At 35.3% G+C, this 18,976-nt stretch overlaps 1 protein-coding gene across 4 annotated transcripts in view; it reads left to right on the top strand.

Annotated features, from left to right (window-relative positions):
- The window catches only part of Cep97 (centrosomal protein 97), a 30,346-nt gene extending 13,579 nt beyond the window's left edge, over positions 1-16,767 (top strand). For 3 of the 4 annotated variants that reach the window (XM_046455291.2, XM_058582891.1, XM_058582892.1), the window contains exons 10-12: positions 2,554-2,629; positions 4,382-5,059; positions 8,332-16,767. In XM_046455291.2, the coding sequence (XP_046311247.1) occupies positions 2,554-2,629; positions 4,382-5,059; positions 8,332-8,370 (793 nt within the window). In that variant the 3' untranslated portion in view covers positions 8,371-16,767. Of the gene's footprint in view, positions 1-2,553; positions 2,630-4,381; positions 7,919-8,331 lie in introns of those variants that run through there. The other variant, XM_046455292.2, reaches the window with a different exon arrangement.
- The last annotated feature ends 2,209 nt before the right edge of the window (positions 16,768-18,976 follow it).

Raw genomic sequence — 18,976 nt, 5'->3', positions numbered from 1 at the left:
GGAGAATAAGTGTCCAATTCCACAGGAGGAAGGTGTTTTAGGAAAGATGAAAAGTGCCTTAGGAAGGAGAGAGAACTAGACAGTAGATTTAGCAGTTGGAGCTTGTTGGTAATTGTGTTGGTGACCCTTAAGACTATTCTCAGGTGTTATGATTTGCTAATGTACTTACAGAACTCTGGAATATTCTTTTGTTCATGCTTATGGTTTATTTCAGCAAAAGCATACAGATTAAAACATCAAAGAAAAATGGCACATAGGGCAGAGTGCAGGACAGGCCAGGTACAAGCTTCCTGTTGTGTTCTCTTGGTTGTGTTGTACAGACAGGGCTTAATTCTCACAGCTATGATGTATGACAACACATACGAACTCTTGCCAAACAAGTATGCTCATTTTGAGTCCTGATGTTCAGTTTTTTTTTTTTTTTATATATATATATTTTTTGTAGTTGTAGATGGATACAGTACCTTTATTTTATATATTTATCTCTATGTAGTGCTGAGGATCAAACCCAGGGCCTCACACATGCTAGGTAAGCGCTTTACCACTGAGCTACAACCCTAGTCCCCAGGGTTTTTATCTGGGGGTCAGTAACAGGGATTGAGTGCTCATGTGTCTGACCTTAACTACTCAGACATCAGGTTCCTTAGACATCAGACTGATGCACTATGGCCTAAGTTCCCACGTGAACAAAACAGGTGTTCACTAGGAATCACATTGTTGGCATAAACTATCTGTTATGACTCAAGACTCCATGAATACAAAGATACTCTTCAGACAGGATATTCCAATGGCTTAGATTGGAGGTTATCAACCAGGAGCCAACCAGGGGCAGGTTCTGTCTTTGGAATATGCAGGCTTGAATGTGTCAGTCCTGCTGAGTTAAGCCTTTGCTGCACAGTGACTTTCCTACGAGCACCTTTAGTGGTATAGGAGGATGAAAGCCAGTTTGAAATTGGTTGGATAGTGAATGGGAGGTAAGAAGTTTAAAGAATGAGTATACCCAACTCTTAGGAAGTGTTTCTTTAAGAGAGTCGGTGGTTGCTAGAGGAGAATCTGGAGTTAAAGAAGATTCTCTTTTTTTAAAGATGGGAAATACAGAGTGTATTTAGGTGTTGATGAGAATAATTCAGTGAGGGAAAAGCTGATGGTGTGGAAAAAAAAAGGGAGAAGCACAGGATTGAAGTTCTTGGAGTACAATAAGAAGGGATCCTGTGCAAAAGTAGAGGAAGTGGCGTGAGGTAGAAGCAGGAGAATGTAAGGTGGTGTGTTTGATGGTGGGAGGATGGGAAAGTCCTGTCTGATGTGTGGTCTTTTTTAGTAATATATTAGTTGTGGTCAATATTTGAAAATGAGAAGAGAAGTAAGGGTTGGAATATGAGGTTTGAGATAGTCATCTTAATAGTGAATATATGAGAACTGGATGTTGTGATGCACCCAGCAACTGTGGAGGCTGAGGTAGGAAGATCATGAGTTCAAAACCAGCCTTAGCAAAAGTAAGGTGCTAAGCAACTCAGTGAGACCCTGTCTCTAAAAAGTGCCCCTGAGTTCAATCCCTGATACCCTAAATAAATAAATAAATAAAAATAAAGGAGGGTAAAGAACCATTTGAAAACAGCAGTGATAAGCAGTTTTCTGACATTGATGTACAGAAGGCAAAAATAGCTTCCACTTGAGAAAGTGATAACGTTCTCAAAAGTGGGTCTTCTTTGGCCAAGGAAAAATCCAAAGAGAAATTGAGTGGAAAGGGAGTTTGTGATCATAATTCAGAAGTACCTGACACAGCAGAATGTCTTGACGGAGCTGGAGAAAGTAGAGAATTGGGCCTGAAGTTCAGAAAAGGGCTGGCGGCATAGCTCAGTGGTAGAGAGTGCTTGCCTGACATGCATAAGACCCTGGGTTTGATCCTCAGCTCTGGGAGAAAAAAAAAAAAAAGTTTGGGTCAAAATGGTAGTGACAGTTGGATAACTGAGGGAATCCTGGTTTGGTATGGAAATGGCAGCAGTGAGGGTTTGTGACAAAATTATGGAGATGGCAGCAGTGAGACCAGAGCTAAGACTTCTTAATAAATAAGAGGAGTGATAGATCTCAGAGGATATGTCAGGGACTAGGGCAAACAGGAAAGTGAAGTTTGATGGGATTAATCCTGCTAGTCTTAGACGAGGGTATTTCAAGGTGTGATCATAAGTGTTTAAGTGTGAGCCTTAACTTTTTGGATGTTTTGTATAACCAGTCCTTTCTGCACCTCCACCCGCTTAATGTATTTGGCTGGGAAATTGAAGGCAGATAAAGAGCCATTTGATATTTTATTTTTAAATTTTTTATAATGAGACAATAGTTTATAGAAGAATATCTGAATTTCAATCACATCTTATTTAGTTTTTACTTTGAGTCATAGTTTAAAACTAAGGTGTCAGTTTAGATATTCTAAAAGTAGGAGAGAATTATTAGATTTATTAATGTCTTTATACTGCATGTGTTTATACTGTAGTTATATTAGGTAGTACAGGTCAAAGCAGCCTTCCTTGATCAAAAATGTATTTTGAATTATTGTAGATTAAGAAAAGAAAGAGATGAAGAACATGTTAAAAAAATCGTGCAAGAAGAGGCTGTCAAATTCCTTTGGAACCAGGTAAACCCCCTTTTATTGTTAAGAAAGAATACTAGATTCATTGAAACAACTATAGAATAATCATGTATATTAAGTACCCTTTTTTTTTCTTTTTTCTTTTTCTCTGTTTATTTGTTTATTTTTGTGGTGCTGGGGATCAAACCCAGGGCTTTTTACACATGCTACCACTCTGCTGTATCCCCACGCCTAACCACTTTTTCTCAGTTAAGGGTGTATGTAGTTTTGTTCCTTTTGTTTGTTTTTGTACAGGGATTGAAGCCAGAGGTGTTTAATTTAAATTAAATGCTGGGGTTGTGACTCAGCGTTTAATTTCCTGCTGAGTCACAACCCCAGGCCTTTTTATTTTTGGAGACAGGGTCTCAATAAGTTGCTTAGTACTATAGTGACACAGTCACATCAATGTTTATAGCTCAATTCATAATAGCTAAGCTATGGAACCAACCTAGGTATTCTTCAACAGATAATGGATAAAGAAAATGTGATATATATATATACACACAATGGAATAATACTCAATCATAAAGAAAAATGAAATTATGGCATTTGCCAGTAAATGAATGGAACAGGAGGCTATTCTGCTAAGTGAAATAAGCCAGTCCCACAAAACCTAAGGCCAAATGTTCTTGGTATAAGATGCTAACATACAATAAGGGTGGGAGAGGGAAGAATAGAAGTTCATTGGATCAGACTAAGGAGAAGAAAGGGAAGGGAGGAAGGATGAGAATAGGAAAGACAGTAGAATGAATTAGACATAATTTTCCTATGTTCATATATGAATACACGACCAGTATAACTCCACATCTTGTTCCACCACAAGAATGGGAAGTTATACTCCATGTATATATAATATGTCAAAATATATTGTATTATCATGTATACCTAAAAAGAACAAAAATTTAAAAAGTCACTTAGGGCCTCACCAAGTTATTGAGACTGACCTCAAACTTGTAACTTGGGAGGCTAAGGCAGGAGGATCACAAGTTCAAGATAACCAACTTAATAAGGCCCTAAGGACTTAGCAAGAACCTGTTTCAATATAAAATATAAAAAAAAAGGGCTGGGGATGTGACTCAATGGTTAAGTGCCCCTGGGTTCAATACCATGCCAACAAAAAAAGTATAGGTCCTATTATCAAGAATTTGGGATATTTTTCGGCATTTTAGGAAGTTACATATTATTGTATTCTTAGATAATAATTTAAAACATGACTATATTGATATCTAAAATGAGAATTATGTTAAAGGATCTACTTAAACAAATAGGATCTAACCTGTCTTATTGAATAATTCTTGATGTATATTTTGTACATTATTGAACCCTTTTTCAGCTAGACAGGTACTGTTGTGCTTCTTGTTTTTCTGGTAGAAGCAAGAAAACTGCTTGGCCCATTCACACTGTCCTGGTGAGGGCCTCTTGTTACCAAGGACATGTTCTACTTGTGCTAGCTTCGTTAAGGCTAGGGCTGCTATGTGGGGTCGGGTAGTTTTTAAAATTCCAGTTCTGCTATTTACCAACCTTCATAACTGCTGGAAATAAAAGCTCAGAGAACTGTTTTAAAACTAGCGTGATTTAAATTTTTTTTTAGTTGTAGATGGAGACAATACCTTTATTTTATTTACTTATATGTGGTGCTAAGGATTGAACCCAGGGCCTCACACATGCTAAGCAAGCACTCTACCACGGAGCCACAACCCAAGCCCCCAAACTAGCATGATTTTTATCTTATATAAAACTGTACTCTCTGGTTTATAGGTAAGGTCTCTACAAGCTTGGCAAAAGACAGTGGATCAGCATTTAATTTCCTGGCATACTGATGTTCCTCCTATATCAAGCATTCTGGTACCATCTAAACCTCCATTATTCACCCAAAGTCATGAGCCTTCTTCTGATTCAAATTCTGATTGGTTCATTGCACATGATGAAGTTCGTCAAGAGAAATCTTTACCAGAATTTCCAGACTCTGGTTTTCATTCCTCCCTAACAGAACAAGTTCACCATTTGCAGGATTCTTTGGATTTTGAGAAAAGTTCCACAGAAGGCAGTGAAAGCTCCACAATGGGGAATTCCACTGATACAGTCAAATATGGCAAAGAGCCAGATGTAGGGGATGTTAGTGAAGATTGTGGTGACTGGAGTAAGGAAAGCTCAAATGATGAGCAGGATAATAATCTGCTTGAACAATATTTAACTTCAGTTCAACAGCTAGAAGATGCTGCTGAGAGGACAAATTTTGATGAAGGGACAGGAGATAGTAAGCTCCACATAGGTTGTTCTTTGGAAAAGTTAGATGCTTTGTCTGACAGTGCTTCCATAGGTGAGACTCATGGTGTATCTCCTACTTTGCAAAATGAAGTCAGCCAGACGCCAGAGAATTATAAATTAAATGCAGAAGTCCAAGAACAGCAGCCAGAATGTGATTCCACATTTCAGGTATTGCATGTTGACGTTATTGTGTAGCATGTCTGGCTTCTAGGGAAGCAGAAATCCAACATTTTCTTAATGTTCTCAGTTACCTTTTTTTTTTTTTTCCTTTTTTTGAAGGAGAGCAACCTCTATCCATTTTGTTACTATTTATATAAAATTTGTATTCTTGACTCACTTTTCAGATTCTAGGTACTAAGCTGAGTCTTAATTTGATTTGCTAGCTTTATATATCTATAATGTACCAAACAATATTTATATTGAAAGCTATATGAACTTTATTTCTTAACAATTGAATTAACAATGTTTCATTTATGTAATTGTTTCCTTTCAAAAATAAATTAGAATTTTCTAAAGAAAATTGAAAAATTTACCTTAATGATAAATAGAATTTTGGTTCTTTTGTTCTGGGGAAATTAATTATATATTAAACAATATTTTATAATCAATTTATATCAATATAAATGATAACTGTGAGGGCTGTGAACTATTGAAATTTGCCAGTCTACTTAGAATAAGAACATGTTTCCTAAGACCTTTTCTTTTTGAGTCAAAAAAAGCCTTCTTATAAGCAAATTTAGAAAAAGAAAGTAAGATTATAGGATACTTATTTTTGTTTTGTTTTAGTTTGAACCCAGGGCTCCAAGCATGCTAAGCATGAGCTCTATCACTGAGCTGTCTCCCATCCTCAAGATTATAGGATTCTTAGTGGGAATGACTAAATTGTCTCATGAAAAATTGTAGTTTATGTCATGCATGAGTTTTAACATATAAAGTAAAGTGTTCCATCTGGGATTAAAATCAAGCATACTTAAGAGAGGTAACCTAAAAATATTTCTTTTTGATATGAAGAAAGGAGATACTAAGCTCCATTTACTTATTAATGATGTCACTGCAAACATTTATCTTTTCATCAAGTGCTTTTTTACCCTGCTGATTGAGAATTAATGTGCCATTACATTGCCAGAAATTAATGTATGTTCATCTCTGTTCCTGCTTATAGTTCTTTATGTATTTCAACAGAGGTTCCAAGGCCACTCATTTCACTTTTGACCTCTGCCCTATAGTGAAGAATATTTAAAATAAGATTAGTGGTCGAATGTGAATGATTTTTTTTTTAAAGATTTATTTTCTGTCTACTCTTTGAAAAAAAGTGCCACATTTGAAAGATAATGGTGGTTAAGAAAAAATAAACCTCACCTCACTTTAGTTGTTTAAAAGAATATATGTATGTAACTTCAGGAAGACTTAAGACTGTGTTTTAATGTTGTAGGTAGGTACATCTGTAAATCAAGGATAATTTTTTGGAAGCTTAGTATTTTACTCTTTTAGCACATTCTAATATTATTGAATAACACATATCTAATTTCCCTTAAACTATGGACATGTACCTATTTAACACTATGATAACTCTTGAGTGTTCTCTAAGTTTAGGTGCTAAATATGTATTCATAATTCTCTTTAGAGCCATTAGATCCTCTTCTTTGAAATTATATGAAATAAAAACTTCTGATCCTTCAAGAATAAAGTTGAAGCTGGGTGTAGTGGCGCATGCCTATAATCCCAGCAGCTCAGGAGGCTGAGACAGGAGACTCTCAAGTTCAAAGCCAGCCTCAGCAAAAGCGAGTTGATAAGAAACTTAGTGAGACTCTGTTTCTAAATAAAATACAAAATAGCACTTTGCATGTAGGTCAGTGTTTGATTGTCCCTGAGTTCAGTCCCTGGTACCAAAAAAAAAAAAAGTATTAATAAAGTTGAAGATCACATGCTATAGTTTGTTGATGGTTAGAAACATTTGTCTAGTATAGTCAGATGTATTTTTCTCAGTTTATAAATAAACGCAGGTTGAGAAAGGTTGGATTTCATTTTCTGAAATCTAGAATTCCTTGAAAAGGAATTGTTTTCTGTTTCTTATATGCAAAACAGCAATCTTATCTTCAAAAGGATTTTTTTTCCCTATGAAGCATGTGTAACATTGACTGCATGTTAAATAAAAATTGAATTTTTACTTTTTGAATAATGCTTATTATTTTTTATGGATGAATTTTATGAATGAATTTTAATTTCTTCTTAAATATATCGTATTTTTCTATTTGTAAAGTGCCTCCTTTGCTGCACATACTTAACTAGAAAAACCAATTTGCACTGCACTTTTACCAAAATACTGCTTCATGGTATGTTGATTTTTCAGAAAGCTTCTGAAATGTCATGCTTCAGTATTACTTAAGTAGGTTTTTGCTAACATCTTTTTTTCTCTTTTCTTTTGTTAAGTAAGGGCAAATACAGCTAAATTTATTTTATCATCAGCATGTCACCAGGATTTTCTTTTTTGCCTTTGGTTTGTTTTTCTAGCCCATAAATATTATTCAGCATTCATTATAATAAATTTGGCAAATTATAATAATTTTTAATATTCTTCTTTGTGTTTTACTTTTTCTAGCATTTAGAAGTACAAGAAAATTAAATAGCCAACTCTCTTAACTAGACAGAGTATGTTGAATGTAGATAGAATGAAAATAATGTAAATTAGAATGTAGGAAAACATATGAGTTTAGTGAGACTCTGTTTCTAAATAAAATACAAAATAGCACTTAATATAGACTTAATACATTTTGATGGGTTTATAATGTAATTTGAATATCTAAGATATTTGGTTTTAACTCTTATGATGTATTCATTATCTTGACTGAAGAGGGAATAGGTCTGGTAAAATTTGTGAAGTTGAGCTTTCAACATGGTCATTTGCCACTTTTCTAAACCAGAGAGGTTTTGTTCAGTTGTACTAATTTAATTCACATTAGTTCTCTTGATTTTTGGAAGAGCCTTAGTAATGTATATTTATATAATACATAAGATTTTCTCATAAAAGGCTGAATTTGATCTTATTTTATCTTCAGTTTTACAGAACAACAGTTTTATAATTTTAATTCTCCTGGTGGTTCAGAAAGCTTTAATCATGACAGTTGATGATGTTCAATTAGTTTGCTTTCATAAGTTTAATTATAGAAGACATCACAATACGCATATTTTAGAAAGGTGTTTAGCTACACAATTGTTTGTATAAATGTAAATAACTATTTTTTAATAATGTGAGTGCCGTTCTTGAGTGTGTTTTTTCTTTGTTTTGGGTTGTTTTAAATATATAAATACCATCATAATGTATTTTTCTGTTATCTACTAAAAGAGATCTAGTTCGTTCTTTTTTTTTTTTTTTTGATACTGAGGATTGTGAATCTTGTGAATGTTATCTCTAGTCCTTTTCATATTTTATTTTGAGACAGGATCTTTCTAAGTTGCCCAGGCTGACCTCAAACTTGTGATTGATCCTCCTGCCACAGCCTTCTTAGTCACTGAGATTGCAGACATGCAGTGCTGTGCCAGCCAAGTTCTACTTTTTGTAAAGATTTTCAGAAGATAAGGCTTTATATGTTATATTATTTCCTGTGGTATGTTTCTTTGTGCAAAGTTTTCAAATTGGATTTATGACATGAATAATATAAATGAGTCTGATCAATTTCCCATTCATAAAAAGAGAATTCATTGTTTAATGTGTATTTTATTTTGCCACACCCCTTATTAAAAGGTATTTATTATACTCTAATGTTTTAAATTTTAAATATGTATGAACACTAATTCTGAAGTGAAACAGAAAGGGTCTATAAGGAACATTCTAAACTTTTTTTGTTTTGAGAAGGGTCTTGCTATATTCCCAGTTGTCCTTTAACTCCTGGGCTTAAGTGATCATCCTGCTTCAGCCTCTGGAGTAGCTGGGAATATAGGCATCTAAATATTTTATTTTTCTTAATTTTTTTTTTAATTGTAGATGGACACAATACCTTTATTTTTATTTATTTATTTTTATGTGGTGCTGAGGATTGAACCCAGGGCCTTCAAATGTTGTGGGGCAGGTCACTTAGAAAACACATCAAGTCCCAGTTTTGTCCAAATTGAAGAATCTTTATTTAGCTGGCCAGCTGGTGACTGCTCTTTGTAGGACCCATAACTGTCTCTGCAAGGAACAGCCCCAAGCCTGAGCATTTTAGGATATTTAAAGTTAAAAATCACATCCGGGTTGACATAGCTGCAGGCAAGCGGGTACAGAAGCTGAATTGGGCAGTTAGTGAGACAATGCAATGGGTTCATTGGTACTTCCCACAGGACTTTCCAGGTTGGCATAGCAGTAAGCAAGCAGAAGGGAAGGGGGTCAAAAGGACCCTAGTTGAGTACAAGTTAGAGAATGGTTACTAATGTCTAGACAATCTCTGACAAGGTACATTAACCAAGAAAAATGGAAAGCAAAGAGAACAATTTCACATCGTATAAGAATTGCTATTTTGTGTTGCCAAGTGTGCTATGCTAGGTAACTATTAATGGGTACAGAGGTGGGGCTTTCCCATGGGAGAAGCATTTCTTTCATGATATGGAGTCTCAGGGTAAAATGGAGTCTGTTTGGTCATTGCCATATAGCCTGGCCCATAACATTCCCCACTGGTTTTATGGAACTAATCAAACCATTGATTAATCATCATTGGTATACAGTTGATTATAGTGAGTACAGAGGACCATCTGTTTTACAGAATTTACTTTTTATATATATCTTATTAAACAGTTAAAAATGCAGGGTCCAATTAAAAACCCTAAGAGGACAAACAAAAATGGACTGGCTACAGCTGATATAAGAGTAGTTAGCCAAGGGGACCAGGAGAACAAATTTTGATACCAGTTTCCTCATGTTGTCTTGCTTCTTCCCTTTCCTTTAATCGCTTTCTGATTAGAGATAGACTGTCTCTTACCATTATTGAGTGATTAGTATAGAAGCAACATGTTTCCCCTAATGCCATACATAGGCTTCCCTGTTTTAAGAGCAAGAGATCTAAACCTCTTCTGTTTTGTAATACCACTTCTGCCAGGGAATCAAGAGAGGTCTCAAGTCTGTTCACTGATTAATAGTTCCCTCAGATCCAAATCTATCTGTTTGTTCAGGGCTTTGGAATTTTCATTTCTAGTTAAAAGGGCTGTTGTACCCAGGGTCTGAAGATCCCGCAACCTTTGGGCCCATTAGTAGGGGAACTAGTATAGAGGTTGTACTTCTAGGATGGTATATGAGCCCCAGATGTTTTTGTCTAACTTCTCGTCTAGCTACCATTATAGTAGCACACTTGGGGAATAGTGTGAACAGTCACACAAATTTGTTCCATCTTAATGTGCCAAAAAGCTGTAGGACAAGCAGGGAGTTACTCTTGATAGGCAGGCAAACCAAATACCTTCTGGAGCCACACAGAAATTAGAAGACTCCTGGAGTGTATTTAATAATACCTGGGTGGAAAGACAGGAATGTCAGTAGGGGAGTTATGTATTTGGAATGGAAGCATAAGCCTTGTTCTTATAAGTTTCCTAATGTTTGACTCTACCTTTTGTAGTCCAAAACCATATTACTCATAAATGGCTGTTGTTATGATTTGAAACCATAAACAAATGTCATGAGATCTAAAATCATAGGCTGAGCAAGAGAAAAAGATGATTTAACATTTTCTGGACTTAAGCTGGCCTTCATTTTGTGATTTAAATCAATTATTTATCTATTCTGACTGTAATTTTCCCCTCTAATGTTAGGGACCTCCTACTGCTGTAAGGAAAAAGGACGATGACTGCTCTTGGTGCTTTGAGCTGAGAGGGGGCAATGTGCAGTGGGGCAAGCAGTTTGGAGTCCCTTTTTAGAAATTGGGTGGGTCAAGGAGTCCATGGTAAAAATCTGGTTCAGGAAGAACCGATTGTAAATTCACCTGGGGGTGGGCATACAAAATAGCAGTTGTAGCATCTGGAACCTGTCAGTGAATATCCTGAAGATGATAGAAATCAATAATTGTTTACCAGGAGGTGGAAGACCTGAGAAATTGTCCCCATAACAAGGCCTAACAAAGCCTAATAAGGTCCCTTTTTAGGGAACATAAATCTTTAACATTGTCAGAGTTAAAAGGAATGTAGACACAACATTTAGTTAAGTTAGTTAATGTCATCTGATTTTTGTAAAATATCTTTTTTATTGGCATGACCTCTGTGTTCAGTAGAGATCCCTTTGTTACTTAGGGTTAGATAATACTAGCAGACATTGATTAAGTCTACCTGTGTAGGAGGTTAGGAAGATCTGTAGGCCTTAAACTGACTAAAAACTTCTGGCTCTGGCAGTTTCTATTGATAGTTATCAGGCATCCTTGCCTAAGAATCTCTCTTCTGTTGCCTCCAGTCTTACTTATTCTTGGAGTGCTAACACAAGTGTACATCTTAAGTTAGATTAAAATATTGTTTTTAATTGCCCAGGAATGGCTGTGCTTTGGTTTTAACTGTTTTTGCTAGGTGTTTAGGATCAAGCTGGTCAAACTGACCTTGCTCCTATCTATTGGTAAGAGTCAGCTGAGTTCCCTTGGAGGGCAATCTTGGGGAAATCATGAGCAGCATTTTAGTGCCATCTGCGTTAGGATGGGTCAAGGTCTTGCTGACCATGTGGCTTCCCTTGGAAGCATCAGGCATGTCTCCCCTTTTCAATAACCCTCCTCTTTTGCAGCATACACACTCATTGGCTTTCTGTTCTGTAGTGGTCTCGTTAGTCTCCCTTATCGGGAGGTTATGTGGCCCAGAGTTGCGAAACTCTTCTCCTTTTTCCTGGGTTCAGGCTGACTCAGAGGGCAAGAGCCAAATATCGGTTTTCTTGGCCCCTTTATTTTAACCTGAATCTTTAAGCCTTAGTCTTAAACATCCAGCAAGTCATTCTTATCAGTCTTAAACTAAGAGTACTGGCCTTTAACTTTAATGTTTATAACTTTACAGTTAATTTTTTTTTAGTTGTACATAACACAATAAATTTATTTATTTATTTATTTATTTGATGCTGAGAATCAAACCCAGTGCCTCACATATGCAAGCAAGTACTCTCCTGCTGAGCCACAACCCTATTCCCTTTACAATTAATTTAATCCCTTTGAATTACTGTCTACAGCTGGTGGCTTAATATCTCAAATTAATTTAGGTTGTGTGTTCTTGAAGTTACCTCTGCAAAACATTAACAGACATCAATTATAAGGAAAATACAAAGTGAAATAAACAATAGTAAAAACCTATTTAGCTTGTATATAATCTTGAACCTTGGCTGAGTTATACATTATATCCCCTATTTGAGATCACAGTAATCTTTACAATGAAGTCAATCTTTGAATACAACTTTAAATCAACTGAAGTCTGGCCTACTTTGAAGTCATTCTGACATGCCGTAGGGTGGGAGGTAGAGAGCCTTATCTCAGCTAAGGCTGGGCTCTTCACAAATCTTAGGTAAAGTATTCTAGTTCTGAAGCTGAAATTTGTCTCTCTTTTTAGATATCCTTTTATAAAGTTTGCATATATTGTTTCCTGAGTCTGTATGAAAGTTTGCTAACTCAATGTGACATTACATCTAAAACATGAATCAAGGAAAGGCTGAGAGCTCTTAACTTTCCTTTTGGGTGGAAAAGTGGCAAAATGTTTTACAGTATTAACCTTTAAACAGATCAGTTTATCTTTTTTTTTTTGGTGGTGCTGAGGATTGAACCCAGGGCCTTAGTGCATGTGAGGCGAGCATTCTACCAACTGAGCTATGTCTCCAGCCCCTCTCATTGTCTTTTAAAATACCTTTCAATTTTTGTATCACAGTGTAAAAAGTAACATAAATTTTGGTTACAAAACATCAAATGATATAAATAAATCCCCAATAAAATCTGTTATATTTATAAGTTTAAAATTATCATTACAGACAACTTTAATTTGGAGAACACCAGCTTGTTAAAATGCTCCTTTAAACCTTTTACCTTGTATACCTGAAAGATATGAACACAATTAATATGTAAAGAAGAGTAATGTACCACAATTACATTGATGTTTTTATAGTAACCAAGTTTAGCTTTTAAAGAAAAATCTAGACTCTGTAATGTAGAACAATATTCTAAAATGACAGTTGCTGTTTAACTACAGATGTACAAACCTTAATTTCTCCAAGATTAGTTGCTCTAGAGAATAAAACCTCAGATACAATGTAATTAATATATTAAGAAGTTTTTTTTTTTTTTTTGAGAGAGAGAGAGTGAATTTTTCAATATTTATTTTTTAGTTCTTGGCGGACACACATCTTTTTTTTTTTATGTGGTGCTGAGGATCGAACCCAGCGCCCCGTGCTTGCCAGGCGAACGCGCTACCACTTGAGCCACATCCCCAGCCCCTGTTAAGAAGTTTTTGTCATTTTAACATATAGGTCAAACTTTGGTTTTTATCAGCATATTAATATTTGTTCTTAGGGAACAACCTTGAATAGTTTCAACTATTTGTGTTACATATATAACTAACTTAATTATATATAAACCTTTTAATATTTATCCTTTATTATAGACCTTTATATTACTTAATTAGACCCTCTTATTGTTTACTTAGATGTATTATAATTATACTTTACCACATAAAGACTTTCTTAAACATTTTTTCTAAATATATTTTATATTTAGAACCTTTTAATAATTTTTAATCCATTAATCCCTCTTTGTTTATACCTTGATATATTGATAATTGATAAATTACTCCATTTTAATAAGATGAAATACTTTTGTTATTTACAGTACGCTAATTGAAATGCAGTTGAAACCTCTTGACCCCTTGTGTATAGAATTATACCTATTGGCACTTTTAACTTTTAGTAACCTTGTTTTTGTGATGACAGAAAGTAATTTTAAATTCCTTTTTTATTTTTTAATTTACGAATTTATGAAAACACCAATAATGTTTAAGTATTTTACCTTATGGAGTTTAAGGAGTTAAGAGTACTTGATATTATATTTAACAGTTAACATTTAAACTTTGTAAACCAATCAGATGTCTGTAACAAACACATCCATGATTAATTCCATACATGTCAGATCTAATTTACTTATTAAAAAAAATAACAAAACCAATATATCAGACAAATGCATTGAACAGCATTAGACATTTTTTTCTGTTGAAGAGAAATCTAGAGACAATGGATATTAGACACTTTATAGACATTAACATTTTATTAACAACTGTTTGACATTTTAGAAACAAAACTGTGCATGACTAACTTTGAAGACATTTTTACTTTTATTTATTTACCCAGTTTAAGTTCAACCTTTTAAATCATATGAATCAAAGGTATTTGGATGCACTTTTTAAGTTTTAATTTATGAGCTCATATGTCAATTTTTGGTGCCAGATATATGTAGACATGGCAGTACATGTAGATGGACAGTACACCTGTGCACCTACACAAGACAGACAAACAAAAGCTTTGTAGGTTATTTTTTAAAAACCTGTTAGATTGAGAGTTAGCCATTGTAAATTGGCCTTAGAACAAAGCAGAGTGTAATCAGAAAAACATTAACCTATGCCTATCAGATCAAAAACATGAATTTAACAAATATAGAATTTTAAAAGCCTTCCTGGCCTTCGTCCTGAGGTGGTCCTGCTTATCAAAGCTAAAAAGAGTTAAGGGAACATAGACAAATGACGGGACTTATTCTTCCCTGTAGGAACTTCCCAAAGAAACAGCACGATTGTCTCCTTGGGAGAGAGTCCCCCCAGGTAGGGTCCCATTCTAAACTGGTTTTTCTGGTTTCTTGGATAGTGGCCACCAAATTTTAGCCTGACATTGAAAAATCTTTGAACCATTTTTAATAGTTGGGAGTTATTCATGCTTGCAAATACTGAGAGACAAAAGCCAATTTCCTAGACAAGATTATGCTTTTTATTATACAATTTAGAAGTAATAATTTTATAAAATACTTTAGTCCTAATCTGCCTTCTATAGGAACTGAATTGGCCTCCTGGCCCAGTTCCTAAATGAAGGCAATCTCTAGAATGCCTTTTCATACCTTTAGCTTTTACTTTTGACCTTTTTTTTTTTTTTAATCCTGTTGTCAGCCATTTACATTTTAATGCAAGCTTTGGTGAGCACAGTAAAAACCTTTTAAACCATTTTTTAACATTAGAAAAAAAAACCCATAGAAATTAACATGAAACAAAAAAGGGACAAACAATAACAAACAACAAATAAGAAAAAAACACAAGACAGACAATAAAACACACAACAGGTAAGGTGCCAAGGACAAATTTAACTGACAGAAGACCAGATTCAGACCAGAAGATTGAGTAAACCAGACTTGGACCAGACAGAAGACCAAGGAAAACCACACTCAGAACAAAGGACTTAGTAAAAACCAGACTTGGACCAGACAGACGACCAAGGAAAACCACACTCAGACCAGAGAACCAAGGAAAAACCAGACCAGAGGACTGGACCAGAGGACTTCCTAGCCCTGGACTCCAGGAAATAATGCTGTGTCTAGCTTTTTCTGAGCCTCTCTAGATCGGACTTACTTTGCTCAGGGAAACACAGATGACTCTTAGTACTTTTTGTTGGGTGGGGGTTGGTGGAGGGATGGCCCCAGGCCTGAGGAACATTTCTCAGAGGCCTTCTCCTAGGCGATCTCTCCACCACTTCACCTCCCTTGTTGGTCTCCGGGATGCGAGAAGAGTAGATCTTGCTGGGGCCTTCAAATGTTGTGGGGCAGGCCACTTAGAAAACACATCAAGTTCCAGTTTTGTTCAAATTGAAGAATCTTTATTTAGCTGGCCAGCTGGTGACTGCTCCTTGTAAGACCCATAACTGTCTCTGCAAGGAGCAGCCCCAAGCCTGAGCATTTTAGGATATTTAAAGTTAAAAATCACATCTGGGTTGATGTAGCTGCAGGCAAGCAGGTACAGAAGCTGAGTTGGGCAGTTAGTGAGACAATGCAGTGGGTACATTGGTACTTCCCACGGGACTTTCCAGGATGGCATAGCAGCAAGCAAGCAGAAGGGAAGGGGGTCAAAAGGACCCTAGTTGAGTACAAGTTAGAGAATGGTTACTAACGTCTAGACAATCTCTGACAAGGTACGTTACCAAAGAAAAATGGAAAGCAGAGAACAATTTCACATCGTATAAGAATTGCTGTTTTGTGTTTCCAAGTGTGTTATGCTAGGTAACTATTAATGGGTACAGAGGTGGGGCTTTCCCATGAGAGAAGCATTTCTTACATGATATAGAGTCTCAGGGTAAAATGGAGTCTGTTTGGTCATTGTCCATATAGCCTGGCCCATAACAGCACATGCTAGGCAAGCGCTCTACCGCTGAGGCACAACCCCAGCGCTAAACATTTTTAATGATTCTGCTTTCACTGATAAACCCCATTGTGCCATATTGAAATTGAAAGTCAAGTAAATAAAGCACTCCTCACAGCCTTGGAGAGAAATGGATAGTTGTCTTTTTTAAATGTGGTACTTCTTATCTATGTATGAATAGAAATCACACTGAATTTTAATTCCTTTGTTGATTTTAATGAATAGCAGAATCACTCTGCAGTGGCTTTGTTTGCTTTCTTACAGATTTGATTATTCTGAAACTTTTTTTTTTCTTTAGTGGTGCTGGGGATCAAACCTAGGACCTTGCGCATGGTAGGCAAGTAGTATACCACTAATTTACATCTCCTCCCCCATGTTTTGTAATATTTTTAATGTTCACAATAAGAGTTTTAAAATAATTTTATTTTCAACTATTTTTAGATTTCTCTTTAATTTTATTTTAGAAATAGAAGATTTAAAGTGGTTATAACCTGTTTTAGGAAGGCTTGATATTTTGTATTATACTTGATTTAACATGTATTTAATTTTCTCATTTTAAATAAAAGGTTTATACATTTGAGTGCTTCAACTTTATTTCTGTGATTAGTAGTAGTAATGGTTATTATTCATTTTGCTTGCAATCAATAGGTAAAGTTCAGAGCAGACTGCAATAGAATTATTCTGAGGAAGGTCCGGAGTGTTGTCATAAGTGAATCTACAGAAGAGTAGTCCTAGCCTCATGAAAATGGATATAAGTGAAAGGAATGCTAATTTAGTCTTATTCAGCACAGATTTTATTACCTCTAGGATATTCACTGGAATTCTGTGGGTAGAGGAGAACATATATTATCTTCCAAGAGCACATTGTCAGGGGTTGGTGAGTACATTGGGCATTGAAAGTGTTAGTAGTAAGTTTAGTAGAAGCCTTCTCATTTGATAAAAATAGGAACAATAGTTGGTTGGTGAATTAAAAAATCAGTGTGGGGAATCATAAAAAATAACTTCATATATCATAAATTTTTAATGTCTTTATTGAGATTAAATTTGCTTAGAGTAAACTGCATATGTTTAAAGTGAGGAATTTGATAAATATTAACACATAAATGTGCTGATAAAACCATCACAACAATCAAGATGATGAATATGTTCATAGCCACCAAAAGATTCCTCATTTTTTAATGACACCTTTTTCTGTCAAGTTTCTTTTCCTTAACATAATTATTTTGAGATTCATGTGATTCCTTTTATTTCTGAGTAGTATCCTGTTGTTTTTATTTACCATAATTTATCCATTCATCTGCTAAAGGATATTTGGTTTGTTCCCAGGTTTTAGCTATTAGAAATGAAGCTCCTACGAATTTTTACCAATGTCTTAGTATAGACATATATTTTTATTTGTCTTGGACAAATGCCTTGGAGCAAGAATGGCTGTATCATAGAATAGTTATATCCAACTTTTCAAGAAACTGCCAAATCAGTTTTGTTTTCCAAAATGTTTTTGTTTTCCATTTTGCATTACTACCAACAGTATAGGATAGTTCTATCTATCCTACCTCACTAATATTTCTTATGGCCAGTCTTTTTAATTTTGGTCATTTCTGGTGGATGTATAATAGTATATCCCTGTGGTTTTAATTTATACTTCTCTAGTAACTAATGATATTGAGCATCTTTTAATTTGTTTATTTGCTGTCTGTTTATCCTCTTTGGTTAAGTGTCCCAAAATTTGGCTAAGTATTTTATAAAATTTGCCTATTTAAAAAGCCGTGTCATTTCTTATTTTGAGATGTTAGAGTTCTTTATATAGTCTGCATATATCAAATATTTTGTCCTGGTCTGTGTGTTGCTTGTTGATATGTGTGTGTGTGTGTTTGTGTGTGTGTGTGTATACATATATATATTTGGTGGGGGGGTTCTAGGGATTGAACCCAGAGTCACTTTACCACTGAGCCACATCCGAAGCCCTTTTTTTTTTTATTGGTTATTCAAAACATTACAAAGCTCTTGACATATCATATTTCATACATTCGATTCAAGTGGGTTATGAGCTCCCATTTTTACCCCAAATACAGATTGCAGAATCACATGGATTACACATCCACATTTTTACATAATGCCATATTAGTAACTGTTGTATTCTGCTACCTTTCCTATCCTCTACTATCCCCCCTCCCCTCCCCTCCCCTCTTCTCTCTCTACCCCATCTGTTGTAATTTAATTCTTTCCCTTGTTTTTTTTTCCCATTCCCCTCACAACCTCTTATATGTAATTTTGTATAACAATGAGGGTCTCCTTCCATTTCCATGCAATTTCCCTTTTCTCTCCCTTTCCCTCCCACCTCATGTCTCTGTTTAAAGTTGATCTTTTCCTCCTGCTCTTCCTCCCTGCTCTGTTCTTAGTTGCTTTCATTATATCAAAGAAGACATTTGGCATTTATTTGTTTTTTAGGGATTGGCTAGTTTCACTTAGCATAATCCCACAGCCCTTTTTTTATTTTGAGACAGGGTCTCACTAAGTTGTTGAGGCTGGCCTCGAACTTACCATCCTCCTACCTCAGCCTCCTGAGTCACTATGATTACAGGTATGAGCTACCATGCCTGGCTATAATCATGTTTTTCTTTCTTTCTTCTCCTTTTTTTTTTTTTTTTTGTTGTTGTTGGTACTGGGGATTGAACTCAGGGGCACTTAACCACTGAGCAACATTTTAAAAATTTTATTTAGAGACAGGGTCTCACT

Source organism: Marmota monax, unplaced genomic scaffold (assembly GCF_021218885.2).
Source record: "Marmota monax isolate L192 unplaced genomic scaffold, Marmota_monax_Labrador192_F-V1.1 WCK01_AAM20220418_F8-fsc00053, whole genome shotgun sequence".
Classification (NCBI taxonomy): Eukaryota; Metazoa; Chordata; class Mammalia; order Rodentia; family Sciuridae; genus Marmota; species Marmota monax.
This window is presented reverse-complemented; position numbering and strand designations above follow the sequence as displayed.